The sequence below is a fragment of the Hylobates moloch genome, unplaced genomic scaffold (genome assembly GCF_009828535.3).
Source record: "Hylobates moloch isolate HMO894 unplaced genomic scaffold, HMol_V3 SCAFFOLD_14, whole genome shotgun sequence".
NCBI lineage: Eukaryota > Metazoa > Chordata > Mammalia > Primates > Hylobatidae > Hylobates > Hylobates moloch.
The window spans coordinates 26,893,135-26,915,508 of record NW_026652289.1 but is presented as its reverse complement, the minus strand read 5'-3'; the positions used below and the strand labels follow the sequence as shown (position 1 = coordinate 26,915,508).

At 33.5% G+C, this 22,374-nt stretch overlaps 1 protein-coding gene across 1 annotated transcript in view; it reads right to left on the bottom strand.

The window, feature by feature from the left end:
• TMPRSS15 (transmembrane serine protease 15) overlaps positions 1-22,374 on the bottom strand; it is a 142,201-nt gene that overhangs the window by 98,636 nt on the left and 21,191 nt on the right. Inside the window, exons 5-8 of the mRNA XM_032174265.2 lie at positions 21,152-21,187; positions 14,315-14,446; positions 7,295-7,403; positions 1,599-1,705 (exon numbers count right to left, since the gene is read on the bottom strand). Of these exons, the coding sequence (XP_032030156.1) occupies positions 1,599-1,705; positions 7,295-7,403; positions 14,315-14,446; positions 21,152-21,187 (384 nt within the window). The remainder of the gene's footprint in view (positions 1-1,598; positions 1,706-7,294; positions 7,404-14,314; positions 14,447-21,151; positions 21,188-22,374) is intronic.

Sequence of the window (22,374 nt, the reverse complement as noted above, 5' to 3'; positions counted from 1 at the left end):
AAACTGCTGATACCCTAACCATGTGAAAATAATATTTAGACAGACCATGGTATTTGAAGAGTTAAGAAACATGAGAATATCTTATGCCTATCACTTATTCAGCCCCCAACCTCTACAAATTTAGATTTTATCTTCTGTATAATAGGGATGATGATATCACCTACATAACTGGTTTGGAAGAGCATTTATTCAGTCAACTCAAAGTGCCGACAACACTCCTTTATACAGTGTAAGTGAAAATATATGGTAAAGTTTATTAATGCCACATTAGTCTTTGGAAATATTTATATGAAGTAACCTATTTGTCCACCTATGTAAATATTTGTGTTGATCATAATTTTAAAAAACTGCATTTATCAGCTGTAGAAATAGATTATGAAATGGTTGGCCCATTTCTTTTAAGAGCAAATGTGACTTACCATGAGTTCACATGTTTTATATATACTCATGATATTTGTACTTGGGCTTTTAAAGCACAAAGAATAATTGTATTATGTTTCAAGTCAGAGAGTTCGGGGTATGATTTCTGCCTCCAACACTGTGAACTTATGGTAATTTAATATATTATACCTCATTTTACTCTTCTGTAAAACATATTTTGCAGGTTTGTTGAAAATATTAAATAAGAAAATGCACACTGATTATTCAGTAAAGTATCACACATCAATACCTAATAAAAATATTATTAGCATATGCTTAAATATTTCTCAAATCATTAAATCTGTAAAAAATTATTCAATAGGATTCACTTTTCATTACCCACAAATATAATTTGAGAGGCAAGTTTCTTAAAATAAAGTTGTTATATAAAATTTAATCACAGGTGTCACCAACCTTATCCTAGCTCGACACTTAACCATTTCTCCAACATGCGAGGAAAACTAGTTATTCCCTCGGCTTCATTTCCACATTCTCTACCTCATCCTCACTGTATTTCTTCCTGGAATTTTGCCCCTAATTTCACTGGTTACTGTGAATAGGTCTGTGCATTTGGGGCCAGGTAGAACAAAGGGGCATGAGCAGATGTATATTACTAGGACATTCCCTGCCCTCTTTTCAGCTTCCAGCCCCGTCCATGTATAACGATAAATGGTTATAGAGTAACAATACCATCCATCCACATCTACCATTTACTGAGCCTACCTCCTTGGCTAGATAATGTTTTAGCCACTTTATTAGTATTAGCCTACAGGAGACAAAGGAGCAGGATGAACATAAAAAATGACAGAACCTCTGTGAGTTTATAACCTATGCAATGCAGAGAAAATAGAATAGTAATTTTCTGGGATTGTGTGAATCTGGTTAATAGGGACTAACATTTAAACAATGTATGGTAACCAAATATATAATTATAATCCTTTGACAAATTTCACATAATTTTTAAGATATTAATTAGAAGAGGACCATGTTAAAACCTGTTTTATTATGAAGATCACATAGAACACTAATTTTCTAATATTTATGAGAAGCAATTTTTTTTTAGTTTTATAAGTTTCAAGTCCATATTCACTTCAAAATCAAAGGGAAAACATACCACTCCAAAAATTTACCCACATATTTTCATTTTCATAAGTAATTGTATATTTGTTTCAACTTACCTCTTAAAATCTTGCTTGATCCTACACCTTCATAAATATCTAATATATCTGTATAATATGTATTAAAATGATCGAAGCTCAGTTTAATGGAAAGTCCTTGGTTTACACTAAATTAAAAGCAAAAAATAGATTACCAAATTTTTAACAGTTGTCATATTTCTTAATGCATTCTAGAATTTGTATGTGTTTTCTTGTGGTGAACACCACATAATATGATATCTACCCTCTTAAATTTTTAAGTGTACAGTGCAGTATTGCCAGTTACGAACACAATGATGTACAGCAGATCTCTAGAACTCTTTAACTTGCAGGACGGAAACTCTCTATCAGTGAATTACAACTCCCCATTGCTTAGTCCTCCCAGCCCCTGGCAACCACCATTCTCCTTTCATTTCCATGAGTTTAACTACTTTCTGTGCTTCATGTAAATGAATTCATGCAGTATTTATCTCTCTGTGACTGGCTTATTTCACTTAGCATAATGTTCTCAAGGTTCTTCTATGTTGTATGATATACAAGATTTCCTTCTTTATGACTGAGTAATATTCATATATATATCACATTTCCTTTGTTCAATCATCGGAGGATGGACATTCAGGTTCTTTTTACCTTTTGGTTATTGTAACTAATGCTGAAATGAACATGGGAGTGCAGATATTTAATTGAGATAAATATTCAGAATTGGGAATGCTGGATCATATGGGAATTCTATTTTTAATTTTTGAGGAACCTGCACACTGTTCTCCATAGCAGCTGCACCATTTCAGGTCTTCTCAATATCATTTGTGGAAAAGACTATCCTTTCCCCTTTGTGTTGTCTTAGCACCCTCGTGGAAGATCATTTGATCATATATGTGAGGCTTTATTGTGGGCTTTCTATTCTGTCTGTCTATATGTTTGTCTTTTTGCCAGTACGTTACAGTTTTGATTACTATAGCTCTGTAATATATTTTGAATCACGAAGTGTGAGCCCCCAGGTTTGTTATTTTTTAAGTTTGTTTTGGCTATTCAGGTTTTGTTGTGATTCCATATACATTTTTGGATTTTTTTTCTATTTCTGTAAAAACCTCCATTGGTATTTTATAGGGCTTGCATTCAATCTGTACATCACTTTGGGTAGTATGAACATTTTAATTATGTTAAATTTTCCAATTCGTGTATATTGTTCATACCATCAAGGTGACAGCTATTATATTCTGTAATTGTTATTTACATACTTAAATGTCTTTCCTAACAGAATTTATATGACTCAAGGACAGGGATTAATTCATTCATTCCTGTATTATCTAATACTTTGTAGAAACTACTGCATGCTGTTGATATAAAAAATAATGTATCTAGCTGCCGGTATAAGAGCATAGAAGGAAAAGTGTGACAGGTTCATCAGAAAATTTAAATTTGATATTTAAACTATTTCCATTTTCAGATAATAGTTTCAGAGAGGGGAGACTTACTGAAACCTCTATTTACAACTCCACTGTCTTATTAAAGTGTTATAACCAGAAATGTAAATAACTCCTCCAAGTGCTTTGTAAGTACCAAGTTTCTCTGAACTCCTTGGAAGGGAGATGACTGAAAGAAATAAAAGTGTGTATGGGAGAAAATGTCTAAGCCTCCTTGGGCATGAGTTTGGCTAGATCATCTGCAAATGGACCCAGGAAAGGATTAAAAAGGCTAGTAATACTTAAGACATTTAGTATCCAAGGCCAAGCAGGAGCCCTGAGAAGTGATCTGGCCTCTGACTCTGGCCCTGGAGGATACTGAATGAACAAGGCCTACAGGCAGGAACATGGCAAGATTGGTTTTTAGGTTCACCTCCAGCGGTAACATGGCCAATAAGGCAATCAAGGACATTCTTCACAGAGTTAGTTAATTTTTGAAAGTCTAAAAGTCATTGTTGAGAACTGTCCATTTGTGGCAAGACCTCAGGTTGATCAAACACCATACTATAATTATGGCCCGTAGGGTGGAGTTCAGGGCTGAAGTTTAGTCTTCAAATAGTGGGGTTGGTATTAGTGAAATGGCAGCTACTAGCAGGGCAGCATTAAAAGACAACTAAGCAGAAACTCAGATTTTTGGATCTGACTAGTGTTTGCTGCAAGGGAGATAAAGTTAGAATGGTGGTAGGTTATTAAAAAAAAAAAACCCAAACCAAAAACCTATAGACTTCAGCCCTGGGTATCAGATTCAGCAGTTCCATAGTGTATTCTGGAATGTATATTTTGAGAAGCTCCAAGGGCGATTATGATGAGTGCTTAGGTTTGAGGGCCCTTGAAGTATGATAGGTAAATGCAGGAGATGCTACACTCATGGCTACTCTAAGACATGTCTGGTAACCACAGGCAGAGGTGAGGGGATCAAGGTGAGAGAGCAGAATATCATCCCAGAGTAGACAGAGAAGGAAAGTAAAGCTAAGTTTGAAGCTGTTTAAATTCTGCCTCTGTTACATCAGTTCAAGGACTGGGGGAGTGAGCCCGCTGGTGAGACTTTTAGGGAATCTGGAGTCAAGCTGGAATAGACAGAGATGGAAGAAATAGGCAGACTTGAGAGATGATTTCTGCCCTTTTAATTAAAGTTCTGGTGTGTCTGGGCAAGAATATGGTAAGCGTTTTTTCATCTGATGTTTTCAAGCTGTCAATCTAAGGAACGCATGCATGAGGAGCTCCGTAGGACGCTTTGCTTTCAGAGGACCTCTGCTTTTCCAAAACAGATATTTGGAGGTAGAAGAGACAAAAAAGTGCAGACGACTTTCCGCTTTCTTCTGATTCAGAAAATTCAACTCACTTCCAATAAAACCACAGGGATTTATAAAAGTAAGATTAATTGGTGAACATAATCAGATGTTTTATAATATTAGATATTTCAGTTACCTTCTGATTTTTTGAAAGGATTAAATTTCTTTAAATTTAATTAATACACTTTGTATTATTGTATCAGTTGTTCATATTTTTATAGACCACTTTTACTGAGCATTTAATATGTGGTTAAGCACTTTACATTCATTATCATATTTAATGACTTCTTTGACCACAGTATTTAGAGATGTGGAATTCTACAGACACAGAAATTTTGAGTCAAAGAGGTTTACTCATTTGCCTGAGATCACACATCTTGATCTGATGATGTGTGAATATCTTGATCTGAAGATCTTAATCTGAAGAAGTTAGATGTGAACCCACACAAACTGTCTCCAATAACTATATTCTTAACTATTGGCTGTATGCTAACTTTGTTCTTAACGTAATTCAAAGGATGAGCTGGTCCTGACCAAAATATAGTTTAATTGCATCTTAAACATTTCACCTATATTTAATTGATCTTAAATCTTATAGAAAAATTATTGTCTTTAGTCCCATCTGATCACTATTGGGGAAGAAAACAACTATTTGGTACAATGCATTACTAATATAATAATCAGCTTTGAGAAAAGATAGATTATTTGTGTGATTAATTAAATCATCATTTTAGCATAAAGTACACTGTTTTGGGGCAACATCTGAGGTTCTTCAGGTTTTTAAAATAATCCGTTTATCAATCTAGATTCCTTAAAATAGTTTCAAAAATTAAGTAATGGAAAGAAACTAAAAACAATAGGACCATAAAATTTTTAATTAATATAGGATAATTTTTGCGTAAAGGACATTATCATTACAGCAAAAGTTTATTGTGTGTTCTGCTCATAAACCCTCTAAATGTGACCTGTCTTTATTAGGAAGTGAACTTAGCAATTAAATTATTTTTATTTGGTATTAATAAAATTTCAAAGATTGCATAAAAAATAGTTGTGTACCCAATTATGCTGATTAGTTACATTTATATATTCTTTCCATTTTCAGTGAAAGATATTTAAGATTTTCTACAGCTTTCTACTCACATTTTAAATAAGTGCTAGAGTTAATATTTTATTTTCCTAATGAACAATGCTAATAGACATTTATAAATGCTTCTTTTAAATTTGAAGTGATTATGTGTGTGTGTGTGTTTCTGCGTCAGAAAAATACTTTATATAGATATATAAACACATACAAATGTAGGGTGAAAACAATATTCTCCAACTTGGTTAATTTTTCAATTGGCAAGAATTACTTAGAACTGCCATTTTTAATTCATAGTCTTATTTTTGACACACCAATAGCATGTTATCTAGAGCAGGAAACAAAGGAAATTGTGTTTTTAGTTATGTTACATATCTCACAAGGGGTTGCACTCCAAATCGAAATAAAAAATAAAGGGATATTCTTCTTTCCTTGAACAATGCCAAGTAAGTGTGTATTGAACAATCTTTTTCTCACATCTCCTCTCTGGGATATGTCTACCTGGGTGATTAGTTATGGGGCCATTTCATACTGTTTGGCAAGAGCCTGAGGCTCTGACTTTTAACTTTCTTTAATCAGCTATTATATATCAATATAATATATCATCAATATAATCATCATCAATATCAATCATCATCAATATAATATAATCATCACAATGATGAAAATTATACTACAGGTCAGACTGGTAAACCATAATCCCATCTAGCTAGTAATATAAATGAACTAATTAGAATATAATTTTTCATAGTGAATTCTATGGAGCACTTATTCTGCATACTCTGTTGGGGAAATAGCATTTCAACAAGAAAGTTTTCACTAGAGACTTATATTGCATGTTAACATATTTAAGGCTATAAGAAGTCCTACTTTTAAGAGTTTTAATAAGTTTATTTCAGGATCTCTTATATTTATGTAAGTACAAATTCTTTTTATCCTTGGAATATCTGGAAGGAACTTAAGGTGTTCCTTGTCTATGAAAATGCTTAGGTAAACATTAAGGTAGATCAGCTATCAGCAGCCTAATTATTTTGATTATCATCATGATTGGATTGGTTAATTGAATTAAGAATGTGGAGGTGAAATACATATTGACTGATCAAAATGTCTTTCAAGATATAGCAAGAAAGACATATATAGAGGCTGTTCCCTGCTTTTTTTTTTTTTGAGACGGAGTCTCGCTCTATCGCCCAGGCTGGAGTGCAATGGCGCAATCTCGGCTCACTGCAAGCTCCGCCTCCCGGGTTCACGCCATTCTCCTGCCTCAGCCTCTCCGAGTAGCTGGGACTACAGGCGCCCGCCACCACGCCCAGCTAATTTTTTTTTATTTTTGGTAGAGACAGGGTTTCACTGTGGTCTCGATCTCCTGACCTCGTGATCCGCCCGCCTCGGCCTCCCAAAGTGCTGGGATTACAAGCGTGAGCCACCGCGCCCGGCCCCTGTTCCCTGCTCTTAATCTGCTGTAACTGAATCACACCTTTAGAGATTTCTGCATGGTAAGTGGCAAAATGAGAAAGAAAATATTTTATAGACAAATGCAGATGATGTGAAATTCTACTTCTCATGATACACAGCCATACATGTATGTTGCTTGCCTGGCCACACATGAGTAATGTCCACCACAGAAAAATAAACTTGCTGCAGAACCCAATGAGATGACCCCATTTATTAGACAGTATTGTTCATAGCACAGAATGCCTTTTTAAAAGGTTAAAAATGATAGTATAGTTTTTCGTACAGTTTTTCAGTTGGGAGGTTTTTGCTTCATAGTTAATGAAAGCAATGATTCTTTAAAAAACTACTGCAAGCAATAAGACGTTGCATCAGAAAAACACTTTAACTTTATGACTTAAGAACAGAAAATATAAGATCTTGTATTACCGTATGATCCACTGGCAGACAACACTTGTTTCAGAAGGTTTCGGATAATGAGTAGCCTGGAAAGACCCAGATGATCCAGTTAACAAAAATCTTCCATCACAAACTGTGGCTGCAAAACGATGCGAATTAATGTTAGACAAAAACAATCTTGGGATTAAAATTGGCTGCAAAACATTTCACAGAATATTCATGGCAGAATCTGTACAAGGCTATTTTATAAAACTGAAATGATAGTAAGATTTCATGTCTGAAACCTATTAGCCATGTTCAAATACTCATACACATCCTATCGTGAAATATTTTAGAAAAATTCTTTCTTTCTCTCTGTTTCTCTTTCCTTTTCCCTTCCTTCCTTCCCTCCTTTCTTCCCTCCCTCCTTCCTTCCTTCCCTTCGTTTCTTTCTCTTTTTCCTTCCTTCCTCTTTTTTCCTTCATTCCTTCGTTCTTTCCTTCCTTCCCTCCCTCCCTCCTTCCTCTCTCTCTCTCTCTCTCTTTCCTTCCTTCCTCTCTTTTTCCTTTCTTCCTTCTCTTCCTTCCTTCCTTCCCCCCCCCCTTTTTTTTTTGAGACGGAGTTTCGCTCTTGTTGCGTGTGCTGGAACGCAACGGCGCGATCTTGGCTCACCGCCTCCTGTGTTCAAGTGATTCTCCTGCCTCAGCCTCCGGAGTAGTTGGGATTACAGGCGCCCGTCACCACGCCCGGACAATTTTTGTATTTTTAGTAGAGACGGGGTTTCACCATGTTGGCCAGGCTGGTCTCAATCTCCTGACCTCAGGTGATCTGCACTCCTAGGACTCCCAAAGTGCTGGGATTACAGGTGTGAGCCACTGCGCCATGCCCAAAAGCATTGTCTTTCTAAACACACTTCCCTAAGCTGCACTTTAAGTGTATTCTTCCATATTTGCAAGGAAATAAATATATCTGAATTGAAAACTGCCAGTTCAGACAGTCATTTTTTGTCTTATTTTTATAATTAAATTGGAGCTAGGTGAATTTCAAATATATGTACAAGGTGCTATGTTTTCTTGAAAAAGATTAGAATAAGGCCAGGGAAATGATAGTACTAGTGGCCTGTACAGAATTCCATCCAACAAATCTGTTAGTCCATCTTTTAAAGTTCATTACTCTTGCTCCTTTGGGAGATAACTAGTTCAATATTTTCTATATTTTCATTCAATATTCCTGATTAAGCCTTTTTCTTTCCATAATTACTCATTTTCCTCTTTTACTTTTCATAGATTTATTTCATGAACCTCTCCTTAATGTCATGCATTATTAGTTGCCTTTAATTTATATCTGAATAGATTCCAACTAGATTAAAATCTTCTTGAAGGCATGAACCAGGAGCCATAACTTAGAGATTTTTGTTTTTTTCATACACTTGCTATGTATAGTATATGCAAAAATCCACCTTGATTTTCACAATTTTTAGTCTTTCTTACATTATTTTCCTTTTAGTTAGTTACTTGGTTATGTTGACACAATATTCTAAAATTATGACGCTTACAATGTATCTTTTTCTCTGCATAGATGAAAAATTCTTCATATGGAGAAACATTAATGGAGGCTAGAAAAATCAAAGTAATATGTCAAAATTAATTTGCCATTTTTGGAATCTGAGTGTTTAGAATAAGCTAATTCTAAACTGAGCTATGAAAAAGCTCGTCGTAAAATTATAAAGTGATGCTATCAAATTACATAATACAAGCTATTTTATGACAAAATATTTTATGTATATAAAAATAAATACATTAAAAGTTAGATAGCAAATAGAAATCTTGATAAAAATTTCATGTGTTTATTGGGTTTTTTGCTATTTTTTTGGTATATATATATTTTCAAGTGCATAAAAATTTACTTTTGTAACTTAAGTTTATTATTCAAAGTCTGCTTAAAAACAATGGCCTAGGAATTAATTCATTAGCTTATGATTTGGTAACCTGATTCCCAGAAGAAAAAAAGAAAAGAAAAAAAGAACAAAAATAAGAAAAGAAAAGATAGTAAGTCAAGAAGCAAGGATTAAATTCTGAACAATCCAGCACAGACCACAGGAAAGAAAGAAAAATAGTGGTTTGTTGAGTTAACCGAATTGCCTTATGCATAATAATTACTGCAACAAAGAAAGAAAATTAAGGCTAATTTGTCATGATTTGAAGATAAATAGTAAAATATGTGACTTTTTAATGACTTGCTAAATAATTTTCCAGTTGTAAAAGCAAATCTCTTTTCTCACCTTTGACTCTCTTTTCCACTGTAAACCATGCCAAACAAGTAGGGCAATTAATGCCTTAGATTCAAAGACCATATAAACAAAAATGGTATTTGCTTGCATTTTATGTGATATATAAAGCTTTTAAATCACAGTTTGTCGAGAAATAACATGGACTCAAAGATTGTAGATGGTGTAGTAAAGTCTACTGCTATTGTAAAGTTTATATTTGAGTTACAATACTTAGGAAGCAATGAGGTAGGGTGCTCAATCTTATCAGTGCTAAAATATAACTGCCAACATTTATAGAGTGTTTACTATGTGCCAGTCATTTTCTAAAGTTATTATATATGTATGAATGTAATTTGCATAACAACTCTATGACGTTATGGGGGAAACTGAGGCACATATGGGTTAAATAACAACCATAAGGCCTCCTAGCTTACAAGCAACAATTTAAAGCAAAGCAGCCTTATTCTAGAGCATACTGTGGTATATTGCCTAATATCACAATATATATCTACATCTATCACTATCGCAATGACATCACCAACTCTTTGAACTGAAAAGCAGGGGGGAAAGCATAAATAAAAGAAGAAACAGAAAAATTTTTAAAGATTTCCATCTTTTTCAATGTTCTTAAAGTTAGAATACAGATCACATTTGCAATAATATTCCAGAACAAACAGGAGGATGCAAAAGAGACAGAGAGAGAGAGAGAGAAAGGGAACAAAACAAGATCCCTTTAAGAATTTGTAAAAACCTGTTTGTAAAGCTGATAAAATTTTAGTCATTGTTCCCATCTGTTCACTACGCGTTTTCTTGGGAAAGGTATCAACAGCTTTGTGCTGCACAATGTGATTCATAATTTCCAGAAAGCCGAGTTATGTCTCTAGTTTCAAAGATGGTTCTATGTTTGACAAACCCTGTTTCAGTTCTTTCCTGAGCACATGACTAAACTACACTTCCCCAAATCCCTTGGAGTCAGATAAGGTCATGTGACTGAGTTGGCCAATGAACGATTGTAAAAGTCACTGTGTCTATTTCCAAATATGGTTTCTGAACATATCTGTAACATTCTTCATTTGTCAGTCAGCTGGTTGTGAAGGATCCAGTAGAGGACTCTGCGGGCAGAGAGAGTGGCAAGTAAGGAGCAGGCATCCTGAATGCCTAGAGCACAGCCCTTTGCCATCTTTTTGCACCGTGATATAGGTGATAAATAAACTGTTATGGTTAAGATTATCATAGTATTTAGCCTGTCCTAAAGAATATGATCAATTTTCCTGTCCAGTATTCTATCGTGTTACTAAGTTTTAGTGGGAATGGATACTCCACAGGTCAAATTCTGCTCCAACGAGGCTCTAGTCAATTACTGCATTCAAGCAAATACAGAGAATATTCCTAAATGTATTTAAAATAAAATTACAGTAGTATTGAATTATTTCTAATAGCAATGCTCAGAATGCCAAAATATTATCTTTTCAAGATAGAGGCTTGTGTAAGGCACTTTCTTATACATTTTTTCATTTAATTTCAGGATGTTTCTGGAGAACCTGATAGTACAAATGACCATGAATGAAGCAGGATAGGTTTTCAGGAAAAAATATATGACCCAGTTGTGGATGAGTAGGATGGCTGGGTGTTTAGGATTGTGACTTATTAGACTGTGCAGTGCTTTCTAGTGCAGCATCAGAAAAAAAAAATCTAAGTAGAAGATAAATGAGCCTGTCAAATTATAGCAGCCATTTGATTGCACTGTCAGAAATGTTGCCTGTAATGGGATGGAACGCATAAGGGTATGCACTTAGGACCCACGAAGAACTCCCTCTGCTGGCTGAATATTCACTAATTATGTCTTTGCTCATGGCATTGAAATCTCCAGGATATATAAATCAAACATGATCTATGCTCACCCACCAAGCTTTATTATGCATATACACGTGAGGCATGCAAACTATGAGAACACTTGCCAACTTCCAAAGAGTTAAGCATTGGCTTAAAGGCTGTGAATCAGCATCTTTCCTTTTCGTAGGTCAGCTAAAAAGTGAACTTTCCTGCTGATGTAATTCTAATCAGAAGACGAAAACAATTTAAAGAAATCTTGTTTCAGCTATAGTCAGCTGTAAGTGTGAAACCTAAATAACTAAAGACTAAAAGAGGAAGTTGCATGAGGAAGACAATGTTAATATGTCTCTATCAATAACACAAACCAGAATTAGAGCTCACAGCTGGAGCAAAAAAGTAAATAAATCAATAAGAGAGAGAGAGTAAAGGTAAACTTCATATTGGAAAAATTCTCTTAAATTAATTTTATAAATTTTTCCATGAATATAGATTGATGGACAGCGGCTTTCAGGTGGAAATAATGCTGCTGGAAGTTTGAGCTGGTGCTGAAAGTCATTAGGCTTGTGGGCTCCCCATAATCAATGAATGAAGCAACTTAAAATGAATAAAGCAACTTGTACTCTTAAATTCTCTCTGGATAAAAATAGATTCATTGATTGATTTAAACAATATTATCCCACAAATAATTCGAATTTATTTACCAAAATAGATACAATACTTAAACAAACAAAAAAAAGAGAATCAAGAAAATGGAAAGTGACGGTGTGCAAGCTTGAGGGAGTTAGTGACATGAAAGGCTGGTCACTACTAAGGTTCAATAGACAAAAAATCTTCATGTTACTAAAAAGTAACAACGCAGTTTGACTATGTTTTTAAAGCAAATTTAGATAATTATTTCCATTCTAATACTGAGGCTCATCTCCTGAGTTTAGAGTGGCTCATAAAAATGATTCATAGCATTAAAACTTATTTTAGGACAAATTATCACACTTACATAATATTCTTATGGTTCATGGTTCATTTTTATATGCACTGATATTAGTTCATCATGAAAATTATGAACTCCATGAGCATAATAACAAAATAATAGGTGCAGTACATTTTTCAATTATTCGATTAATATATTTTGGTAGTTATGCCTTTTCCTCTGTTTAAGGATATTGATCATCATTATGTTAGCTTAAAGCCATGTGTCTAAGTTGACGTACACTGTTATTTTTGAAACAGAAATCAGCATCACCTTTGTTACCTCATGATGGCACACTTGTATCATATTCTCCCTGAAAAGATTTTGGAAAATGCCTGAAAGCCATAGCAAAGCAAGAACATTGCTTTCTTCTTCTTTGAGTAACTTAGTTATATAAAATAGATTAAAAATATTCTGTAGCCTGCACTTTCTTCCAATATGTTCCGAGTGCACTTCAAAGTACGTAGTTAAACTTTAAAGGTCTGAATTTTATCCAAGAACATTTGCATCGGGATTGCTTAGTGGAAATCTATGTAGTAGAATTGCCTTTTGTTGAGTTGGTACCGGGAAACAGACCAACTGTCTGGCTTTTAAAATGTGTACTAAGTGGATAGGGAGCTTTTAAAACTTTGGTGGTTATTAGACTATTCATCTTTAATTACTATCAAGCAAGATGACAAAAGTGTAACAAATAATAGAAAAGTGTAGCAAATAGTAACTACAGTCTTTAACACACTTTGGACACTAATTGTACTTATAGTCAGTTTTAAAACTGATTATAAGCCATACCAAAAAATGTGCAGTTAATACATTCTGTTAAATAAAACAAAATATCATTAGACTTATCCAAAGTTAGCAGTCTCCCCTTATCCACAGGGCATATATTCTAAGACCTCCAGTGGATGCCTGAACCATGGATAGTACTGAACCCTATATCTACTATGTTTTTTCCTATACATACACACCTACCATAGGAGATTAACAGCAATAATCACTAATAAAATAGAACAATTATAACAATACTCAGAATGATGTGCAATTTTATACTTATACACTGTTTATTTCTGGAATTTTCCATTTACTGTTGTGCCCTGTGGTTGACAGCAGGTAGTTGAAACCGTGGAAACCACTAATAAGGGAGAACTATTGTAGTTCTATGTGGACATCTTCTTAAATGTGTTACACACAAAAACAAATTACCTATTTAGATGCTGCTTTCTAGTAAACTTTTCTAAGTGGAATCCAGCTATGAAATGAAGAAATAAGTCAAAGAGTAAATATGTTTAAATCAACTAGAGCCATGCTTGGTATATGATAACTGCTACTTAAGTGTCAAATAGTAATAATAATAGTAAAATAACGTTATTGTCATTAACACTCAAAAAATGCCAAAATATACAAATGAAACACAGAAGTTTTACTTATGAGGCATTAAGTTCTTATTCATGTCTTATTTCTATTATTTATAGAACTACAAGAGGCAAATAAAAGCAACAGTCAAAATTTTAATATGGTGCTCATTGAGTTAGGTACTGTTAAAATGTTGAAAGAAAAAGACTGACATGATAGTGAAAAAACATGAAAACCATTAGTAAGCAGTGAGAATGTCTATCAAAGAAGTCAAATTAATAATAGTTTGGATTAGTTTAATATAGAGAAGAGATGAAAATTCAGCAACACCCATTCCCACATTTATGACAGACATTGTTAATCACATCTTCCTTTCTGTAGTGATCAAATGGAATTCTGTTTAATTAATTAATATGTTTAATATTATTTATAAAGTTTAGGAAAATATCAATACAATTATTTTTAGATTTTGTATTATATTATAAAAATAGCTATTTAAATAGCTCATTCTTCAGTAGTTTCAGATATTTGAGATTAGAATGTGTGTGTGTGTGTGTGTGTGTGTGTGTGTGTGTGTGTGTGTGTCTGTGTTTGTGTGTCTACAGTGAGGGAGGATAAAACAGAAGGGGAGAGAGTAGGGGGGAGAACTTACCACACATTTTATTGTCTTCGTCAGAACCATCTGGACAGTTTACTTCTCCATCACAAAATAAATCAGCTTTTATACACGTTAGAGCATCAGTACAAGGAATTGAACCAGGCAGGCATTCCATTGAGACGTTTCCTTTAAAAAACAACTGAAATTAATTTCCAATTGATGAGATATGTACAATGTTTAAATATTTAATAGGCCTTTTTGCCACTGGGGTTTTACTTGTAAGTATGATCTTCAACTGCCATAGGAATATTTATTTCATTTGTAAGTCAATCATTTGTAAAATTAGAGCATTTTAAATTTTGAAATTTCATGTGGGGCAATTTTGGAAAGCTGCAACATCGTCTGCAACATCTAGCAGCCACTTCATTTACTCATAAGCTTATTATTTGAAAATATAGTGGCTTAAGTCAAGGTTTCCATTCTGTAGAGTACATTTACCAACAAAAGTCATTTTAAAGTAAGATAAGCACTTAAAATTCCCTGTGCATTGTGACATTGAACAATGAAGAAACCTAATGTCTATTTCTGTTGAGTATCTTTTTGTTCCTTGGGTCAGAGATTCTTAGAGGGTACACTGTAAACACACCCCTGCAGGGTTTCATGCCATCTTCTGGAGGGGATCCGAACAACTTGAACTTCTCAGCCTGCCTTGTCCTTCACTTGCCCCACTTCCATAAACTTAAGTCTAGAGATGCACCAAGAAACACATTTTACTTCTAGAAATTAACTTGGGAAGTTTAAGAGCAATTCTGAAAATAAGCCATATTCTTATACGCCTACAAGATAAAGACTTTTAAAAAAAATTTTTAGGCCAATGTGGAAATTTGAATACTTCTGCCTCTGAATATAATAACAATGATGGTGAAAGGTTTTGGAAATCTTTAACTCATCAGCACTTTTTTTTCTTTTTGGTTATTGTTCTTAATCTTAAAGCCAGAACTGTACTGCCATCTGCTGGGTTTTCAAAATATGAAAATCTGAAATTTCTCCTTCTGCTCTATAAAATTAATTGGAAAAGTAAAAATGCCCATGTCAATGAATCTACTAAGTTACTTCTTAATTAAAAACATTTATAGATTTTTGCTGAGTCTACATACAACTAAATTAGACATTTGTAACTGGCTGTAATTAAAATGAATATAAACCAGTGGGAAATTCATGGAACACCCAACATCTAAAATTATAGGACAGAGTAAAGATCAAAGCCATTCTTAATTGACAGAGTACTCCCATGTAGGAGAATAATAAATAATAATAAAAGTATTATTTAATAAACTCAAATGCATATATTTGTTGATATTTAAGAGCTATTCATCAAAAGTCCTTAACCATTGAGTTATTAATCCAGAAAATGCATATTTCATAGAATCTTATACATGCTTTATAAATAAATAAACCAAATAAAGCACTATACTTAAAACTGTGTCTTATTTTACAAGTAGCTAATATAATTCCAAGTATTCAGCATTTCAAAGATGAATTTGGGATACAGCTAGGAACATATATCACTTTGGCTGTCCTAATGCTTCTCATGGGAGCTTCACTTCCTGATGAATCACATCTCTGTTCAGTATCTGTTGAACTCTTGACTGGACGCCATAACCACACCAGCCAGTCATACCACTTGGACTCAATTGATCTCATGAATAATCATTTACTGACCCAACAAGTATTTATTTTGTATACATTTTTGTCATGGAATTTTAAGAGACGGAGATAAAAGAATGAGTAAGGCAGAGCCTCTCTCTTCTTATGAAGCTTCAAGTTCAGTGGGGGAACTTGTTTATTTACAAATTATATTTTAAAGAGAGAGATTTAAAAAGTGCTATGGGAGCATCAAAATTTAAGCAATTAGTTTCCTTCTAAGGCAAGAATTAAAGACATTTTTACAGAAATGGTCATATTTAAATTAGTCTTTGATGTATACCTAGAAATGTACCTAGGGAGATGTATACCTAGAAATACACCTAAGGAGGAGAGAGAGATATAGAATGTATTTAGTGTGTCAAGAGTACAACATATGAGAAACAGATGAGTCTCACTAACCTAGATGGTGGGATGTTTATGGAAGGCATAGTAGGAAGGCAGTTTGATACCAGATTCTAGGGAAACTTTTTATCTTTGTTAAGTGTTAGAAATATTTTTCAGTAGGTGATGGCATTGGAAAATTTTACATATGTCTGCAATATGACCAGTCCATATTTCATAAAGGCAATTGTTGGACCATGTGAAACATCACTTGAATAAGACCACTCGAGAAGCTGTTTCAATGGTCCACATGAAAGATGAGGGCTACAACTCTCACAATGGCAGGGGAGATGGGACATGGATTCAATTGCTACTTTACAGGTAAAATTGATGAGCTTCAGTGACTACATTTGCTTCTGAACAAGATTAGTGGAGGTGAAGAATGGGATGCTAAGGAATTGGCAGTTGAATTACTGAAGAGGCCATTTACATTAGTCACAATAGCGATTACGAGATGAACAAATTGTAGGGTTAGAAACTGAGTCTAGTTTAAAGTATTTTGAATTTAAGTTGGAATATTAGGTACTCTTTTAAGTTGCACTCTGTCTTTCTCCAGACTGTTTCATAAACGTTCTTCAACTGACTTGGTCCATGAGGAAACAGAAGTTTCCCATATTAAACCTAGTATGAAAAATATGCATGTAATTCCTATACAATGGTAGTGAGTTTTAAAATTTTTGTCAAATTGTATTTTTACTGAGTCTTCTCTCACTCTTTCATTTCCTACATGAATATCTATGATTACAATTTCTAAGAAAAATCATCAATTAAAACATTAGCTGTTATACCCAGCCAGATGCCAGTTTAAATGGTTTTGCACTCTCAAACTAGAGTTCTTGACTTGAGTATTACTTGGTTTGCATTTCATTACTTTTTGTTCTAATATTTCTTTTTTTCTAAGAAGTCTGTACCAAATTGTGCTTCTCAACGGATAATTTTTAGGAAAGGAGTTTATCAATTCTAGTTAAAGAAAAGTAAACAAAGAGAATAATAATTGGTTTCATTTATTAAAAACTAATCAAATTTCTTTAATATTAGACATTATTAACTCAGTGGGAAAAAGTGCACCTGTTTTCTGTAATCTATGTGGTATTTTACCTTTAGGACACTAACTTTTGACATATTATGAAAACACACCAGTAAGTTAGTATTACTTGGAATTCTGCAAATAGAAGACTTTAATTATTCATTTGTATTGTAACATGAAGAATTCAGTATACACTCAAAGATGATTATTTCAGAGTGATCCAATGTCCAAACAATTTCCAGTGATTTGACATTAGGAACCTCCTGTGCCTACTGAGAGCAGCCTCTGTGCTAGGCATTGTGGAGAGTAAAAAGGCTAAAATCCATTATTTTTTGCCTTCCAAATAATTTGGAAGAGATGTTACATACAACATGATACATTGAAACCATGGTTTGGAAATCATCGATTTTTATTGTCCATACAATTTGAAAAGGGATAATAGTACTTGGTGGCCAAAATTGGTTAAGACAAATTAAGCTCAAGATCCTGATAGCTCACTCAATAGGAGAAGCAGAATCTTCATCCATGAATGTTTACCTTTAGAGACCAGTTTTATTTCGCTATGCTATATTGGAAAATAGATATCACCTTACAGAAATTCTCATTTACTGTGTAGAACAAATCTAGTTTTTTTTTTTTTTTAATTTTATTGTAAGCAAGACTATGGCTTTTCAATCCAAATGAAATTATTGGTAGAAAGATTCTTTGGTAGTCTTGATACCATGTAAGTAGGAATGTCTTAAATTAGAGGAGAGTGGTTAGCAATATGTAAATGTTCTTTGCTCAAATGCAGAAAAAGAACAATTCTTAAAGTCACGATACATTTGGTATCAGATAAAATCTCTGCATCTCAGTCTTGAAGTAATTAAATCGAGGAACATAATTCTACCTTAGGTTGTTTTGGCCCAATTTCATATTTTTCACTAAATCAACCAGTTATTCTTTTGCTCCAATCCTCAAACTCTTTCACATAGTGGAATGGTAGCAAGATTACATTTTTTATGAGATTGAGAAAGCCCATGATAGTGAAACTTTTGTTTTCTGCAGCTATTGCTGTAAGTAACAGTAAGTAACAAAGGACTAGAACAAGCCATAGTGTAGAAATCCCTCAAACATGGGAGCAATTGCCAAAACATTCCCTCTAGGCATTCTGTAGCGCTCCAGAAATTAATCTGTGTAATGTCACCTCAGTTCCAGTCCTTCTCCTCTAATGTTCTAAGTGGGTTAGTAAAACTTAAAGGTAATTGGCAACAAAAACAGCTGAATGACAGAGCATAATCCTCACAGATTTTGTACCGTTATCACAAAAAATTCTCTTTGGTAGAATTTATAACAGCACTAATATCAGGTATATGATGCATGCATCTGTTGATTTTTCTCAAACTCTGTCTTCCAGGCATATAAAAATAAGAATAAACTTAACACCCCTGAAAGGCATATTCATAGTAAATTACTGCTTGGAAAATGTGGTTTTCATGTTTAATTGCCTCGTTTCCTTCTATAAATACATAGTATCTTGCCATATGAGAGGAATAAACCGCAAGGATGACTGGGCACTTATGTAGCACATGGATTCACTAAAAAGAAAAAGAATATGATATTTCACCACCTACTTACCTTATAATAATACTTTGAGAATTGATTAGGATAATCCAATACAGTCTCTGCTAACGGAAAATGTTTAGAAACAAAGTTTTTTTGGAGAAATAAAAGTTCAGATCAAAATGAGCATTACCCAGTATAATAATCTTGTTTTAAATTTAGGGTTTTTTATGAATCTTTTAAACAAAGTATCCAAATAGTTGTTTTGTTCGATTCTGTTTCATCAAACTCAGAAGGGAGAAGGAGTAGGGATCTAATATTGGCATTGTTCCTCCTGCTCCTTCTCTGTGGGAGTCACCATATTGACCACGGTACAGTGGTATCTGTATTATCTCTCTTTCAATTCTCATGATCATCCTCTAAGAAATATATTTTAATCTCCTTGTCAGATAATAAAGTTCAAATAGGCTAGATAGCTTGCCAAATTACATATAGATTGATTGTTGAAATTAGGTAATGCATGAATTCACCCATGTCTTTTTAGTGATTGAGAATGTATGTTACTTTTTGATCTTTATTTTGACTATCAATTATACAAAATGTGAAAGATAGGGCTAAGTGTACACTGCCCCCATTTCTGTAGTTTACATGTAGAAAAGAAGATTTCTGCTCCACGCATCAGGAGAGAAAAATATGGGTGGCATACTTTCCCATGCTGTCTGACCCCTCATTCATCATTTCCTTCTTTGTCCAGAGGAAACTGGGCAGATGTTTCAGCCAATTCTTTATATTTTTAACAGGCGTGTCTTCAGAATAGTAAAGGAGAAAACCTTCTTTTAAGTTCAGTGCTTTCTGACTTTATTTAAAACATTGTTTCTACCTAATTCATTCTACATATTACTATTAGGACATTTCATACAACTAAGAGGGCCTTAATGACTTTGAATTAGATTAATCATTTGATGAACCAATAAACAAATAGAAAAATGGCATTAATTTGGATACTTGTTACTGGCTTTCAAGGTTTTAGGAACACATTTTTCAAAATATATTTAGCTTACTTATTCAGTTTATTTTTAAACCAAAAGAATTAGCCATTATCAATCCCAAAAACATTTGTTCAAAAGTGTGTTGGAAGGGGATTTGAGAGGCTGTAAATAATTTTCCACATTAGAGACAGGAATGTGGGCTCAACGGCAGGCTTTTTTGTTTTGTTTTGTTTTTTTGTCAATATGTTGTGCTGCTGTTTGGATATAACCTAAATACAACTGCAGAAAGCCTTATTCTGTCATAATAGATCTTTATGGGTTTTAGAATTGTGATGGCTTGTTTCCTAAAGCATTTTGATTGATTCGTGTATTGCTTTGCTTTTCAAATATTACACCAACAATTTTTATGCAAGAATTCTTTATCCTTGCTAAGAATGGCTTTTATAATTTTACAAATGTTTTCCCTCTATGTATATAATATTTGATGTAAATTTTAATAATATAACATGGTAGTGATGTTGTTGGGAGCTGACTGAAAATCTACAATATCGCCTTTATTGAATTTACTTAAAGGGATTAGTGACACACCCAGGACATTTTATATGAAGATTAAGTCATGACCAGAGAAGGTATTTTAGTAGATTGACAGACAGAAGCACAGCAGACAATTCCTAGAAATACAGAGAAATTGGCACACCAAAGATACCTACTGAGAGTTGGCACAAAGTAGATATTTAAAAAAAATTCTTGAATGAGTGAATGAATCCAAAGCTACTTTGGTTCTGCTTTGGCCACAAGTACTGTGTTAACAGGAGAAAGCAAGCATGTCTAACTTGTATGCACAGATAATAATCAAAGGAAAAAAATCCCTAATATCTGATAAAATCTGCTTCCTTAGTTGAAAACCTTTTGATACTACTGGTGACATTCTTATCAATAGGTAATCACAGTTCTGTTAATAATAGACAGAGGATAAAAGTGAAATCTGAGAACTCAGGCATTAGCCCTAAATATATTGTTTACTTTGGTGAAATCCAGGGCTAAAACTGCAAACGTTTATGCTCTTGATTTCTTGTCTATAAAATAGGCTCAATATTTATTGCTAAGGCATCAGAGACTTCTCAGGGTCTGAGAAGTCTAAATAAAATGTAAGAGAAATAAAATGTAAGAGAAAATTTTCTTTCAAAATAAAATGTAAGAGAAAACTTTCTTTCAAAAAATTATAATAATATTATTAAAACTGACCTGGAGCTGCCAGATGACTGGTGGTTGTTAGCTTGTCTGAAAAATAAATTATATTAAAATAATTATTATCTATTTTAAAGTAATTACCAGGAATTTATTGTATATTCATTCTGTATAATAATTAACCTAATAATTTTAAAAGTTATTATGAATTGTTAGTGTCCATTTAGAAGTATGTCATTTGTATTTGGATTTAAAAATAAATCTTTTATGTTTTTGATGATTTTTAGAGTTGTAGCACAGAGGTTTTTAGATTTTTAACTCCTCTTTTATTTTCTAACTAAAGAATACAAGGTTATTCAATGATCAATAACTAAATACGAGGATTCATTAATCTCATAATGACAATAGACATAAATGTTCCAGGTTAATTTGATGTTACATGAAAGAGAAGCATAGGATATGCTTAGACCATGGGCTTTGGAATCAGAAGGAATTGCTTTTGATTTCTGAGTTTGACACTTAGTAGCCGTGTGACCCTGGGCATGTTACTTATTATTTAATTTATTCTTTCAAATAGAAAAATATTACGACCTCTCTACAAAATCATTCTGATAATTGAAGTAGGTAATGTTTGTAAAATATAGTACCGGACTAAAGAGGATGCCTTAACAAATAAGACTTCAAATACTATCAAAATTGTCATGATTATTATACCAAAAGCAATATCTTCATAGTTTTATAACTATGAAGTTTTATAATTGTAGCTCGAAAGATGGGGTGAAGAAAATGCTGGAATAGAGTAGTTAACATAAAGCCTGAATTCTCCTTTCCAAAGTGAAATATATTCTGAAAGTGATCTTTCTTTATCTCACCCTTAGTGACCTCCCAAGTGCCATAGCTTCATCACCAAGGCACCATGATTGGAGCCGTTTATGGAGATGTCACACACACACACACACACACACACACACACACACTCTCATATATCTCTCATATATAACACACACGCACTCATATATCTCTCATGTATAACACACACACATACTCATATATCTCTCCTATATAACACACACACACTCATATATCTCTCCTATGTAACACACACACACACACACTCATGTATCTCTCATATATATATGTATATAAAGTTTAAAATATGAAAGGAACATTGAAATTGGAAATGTATATCCTTGGCATAAGTGATGAGGCATTAGGAATATTGTAATATTATGAACTATGTTATTCCTAACCAATATAAGCTTCTTACAACTTGATATGAA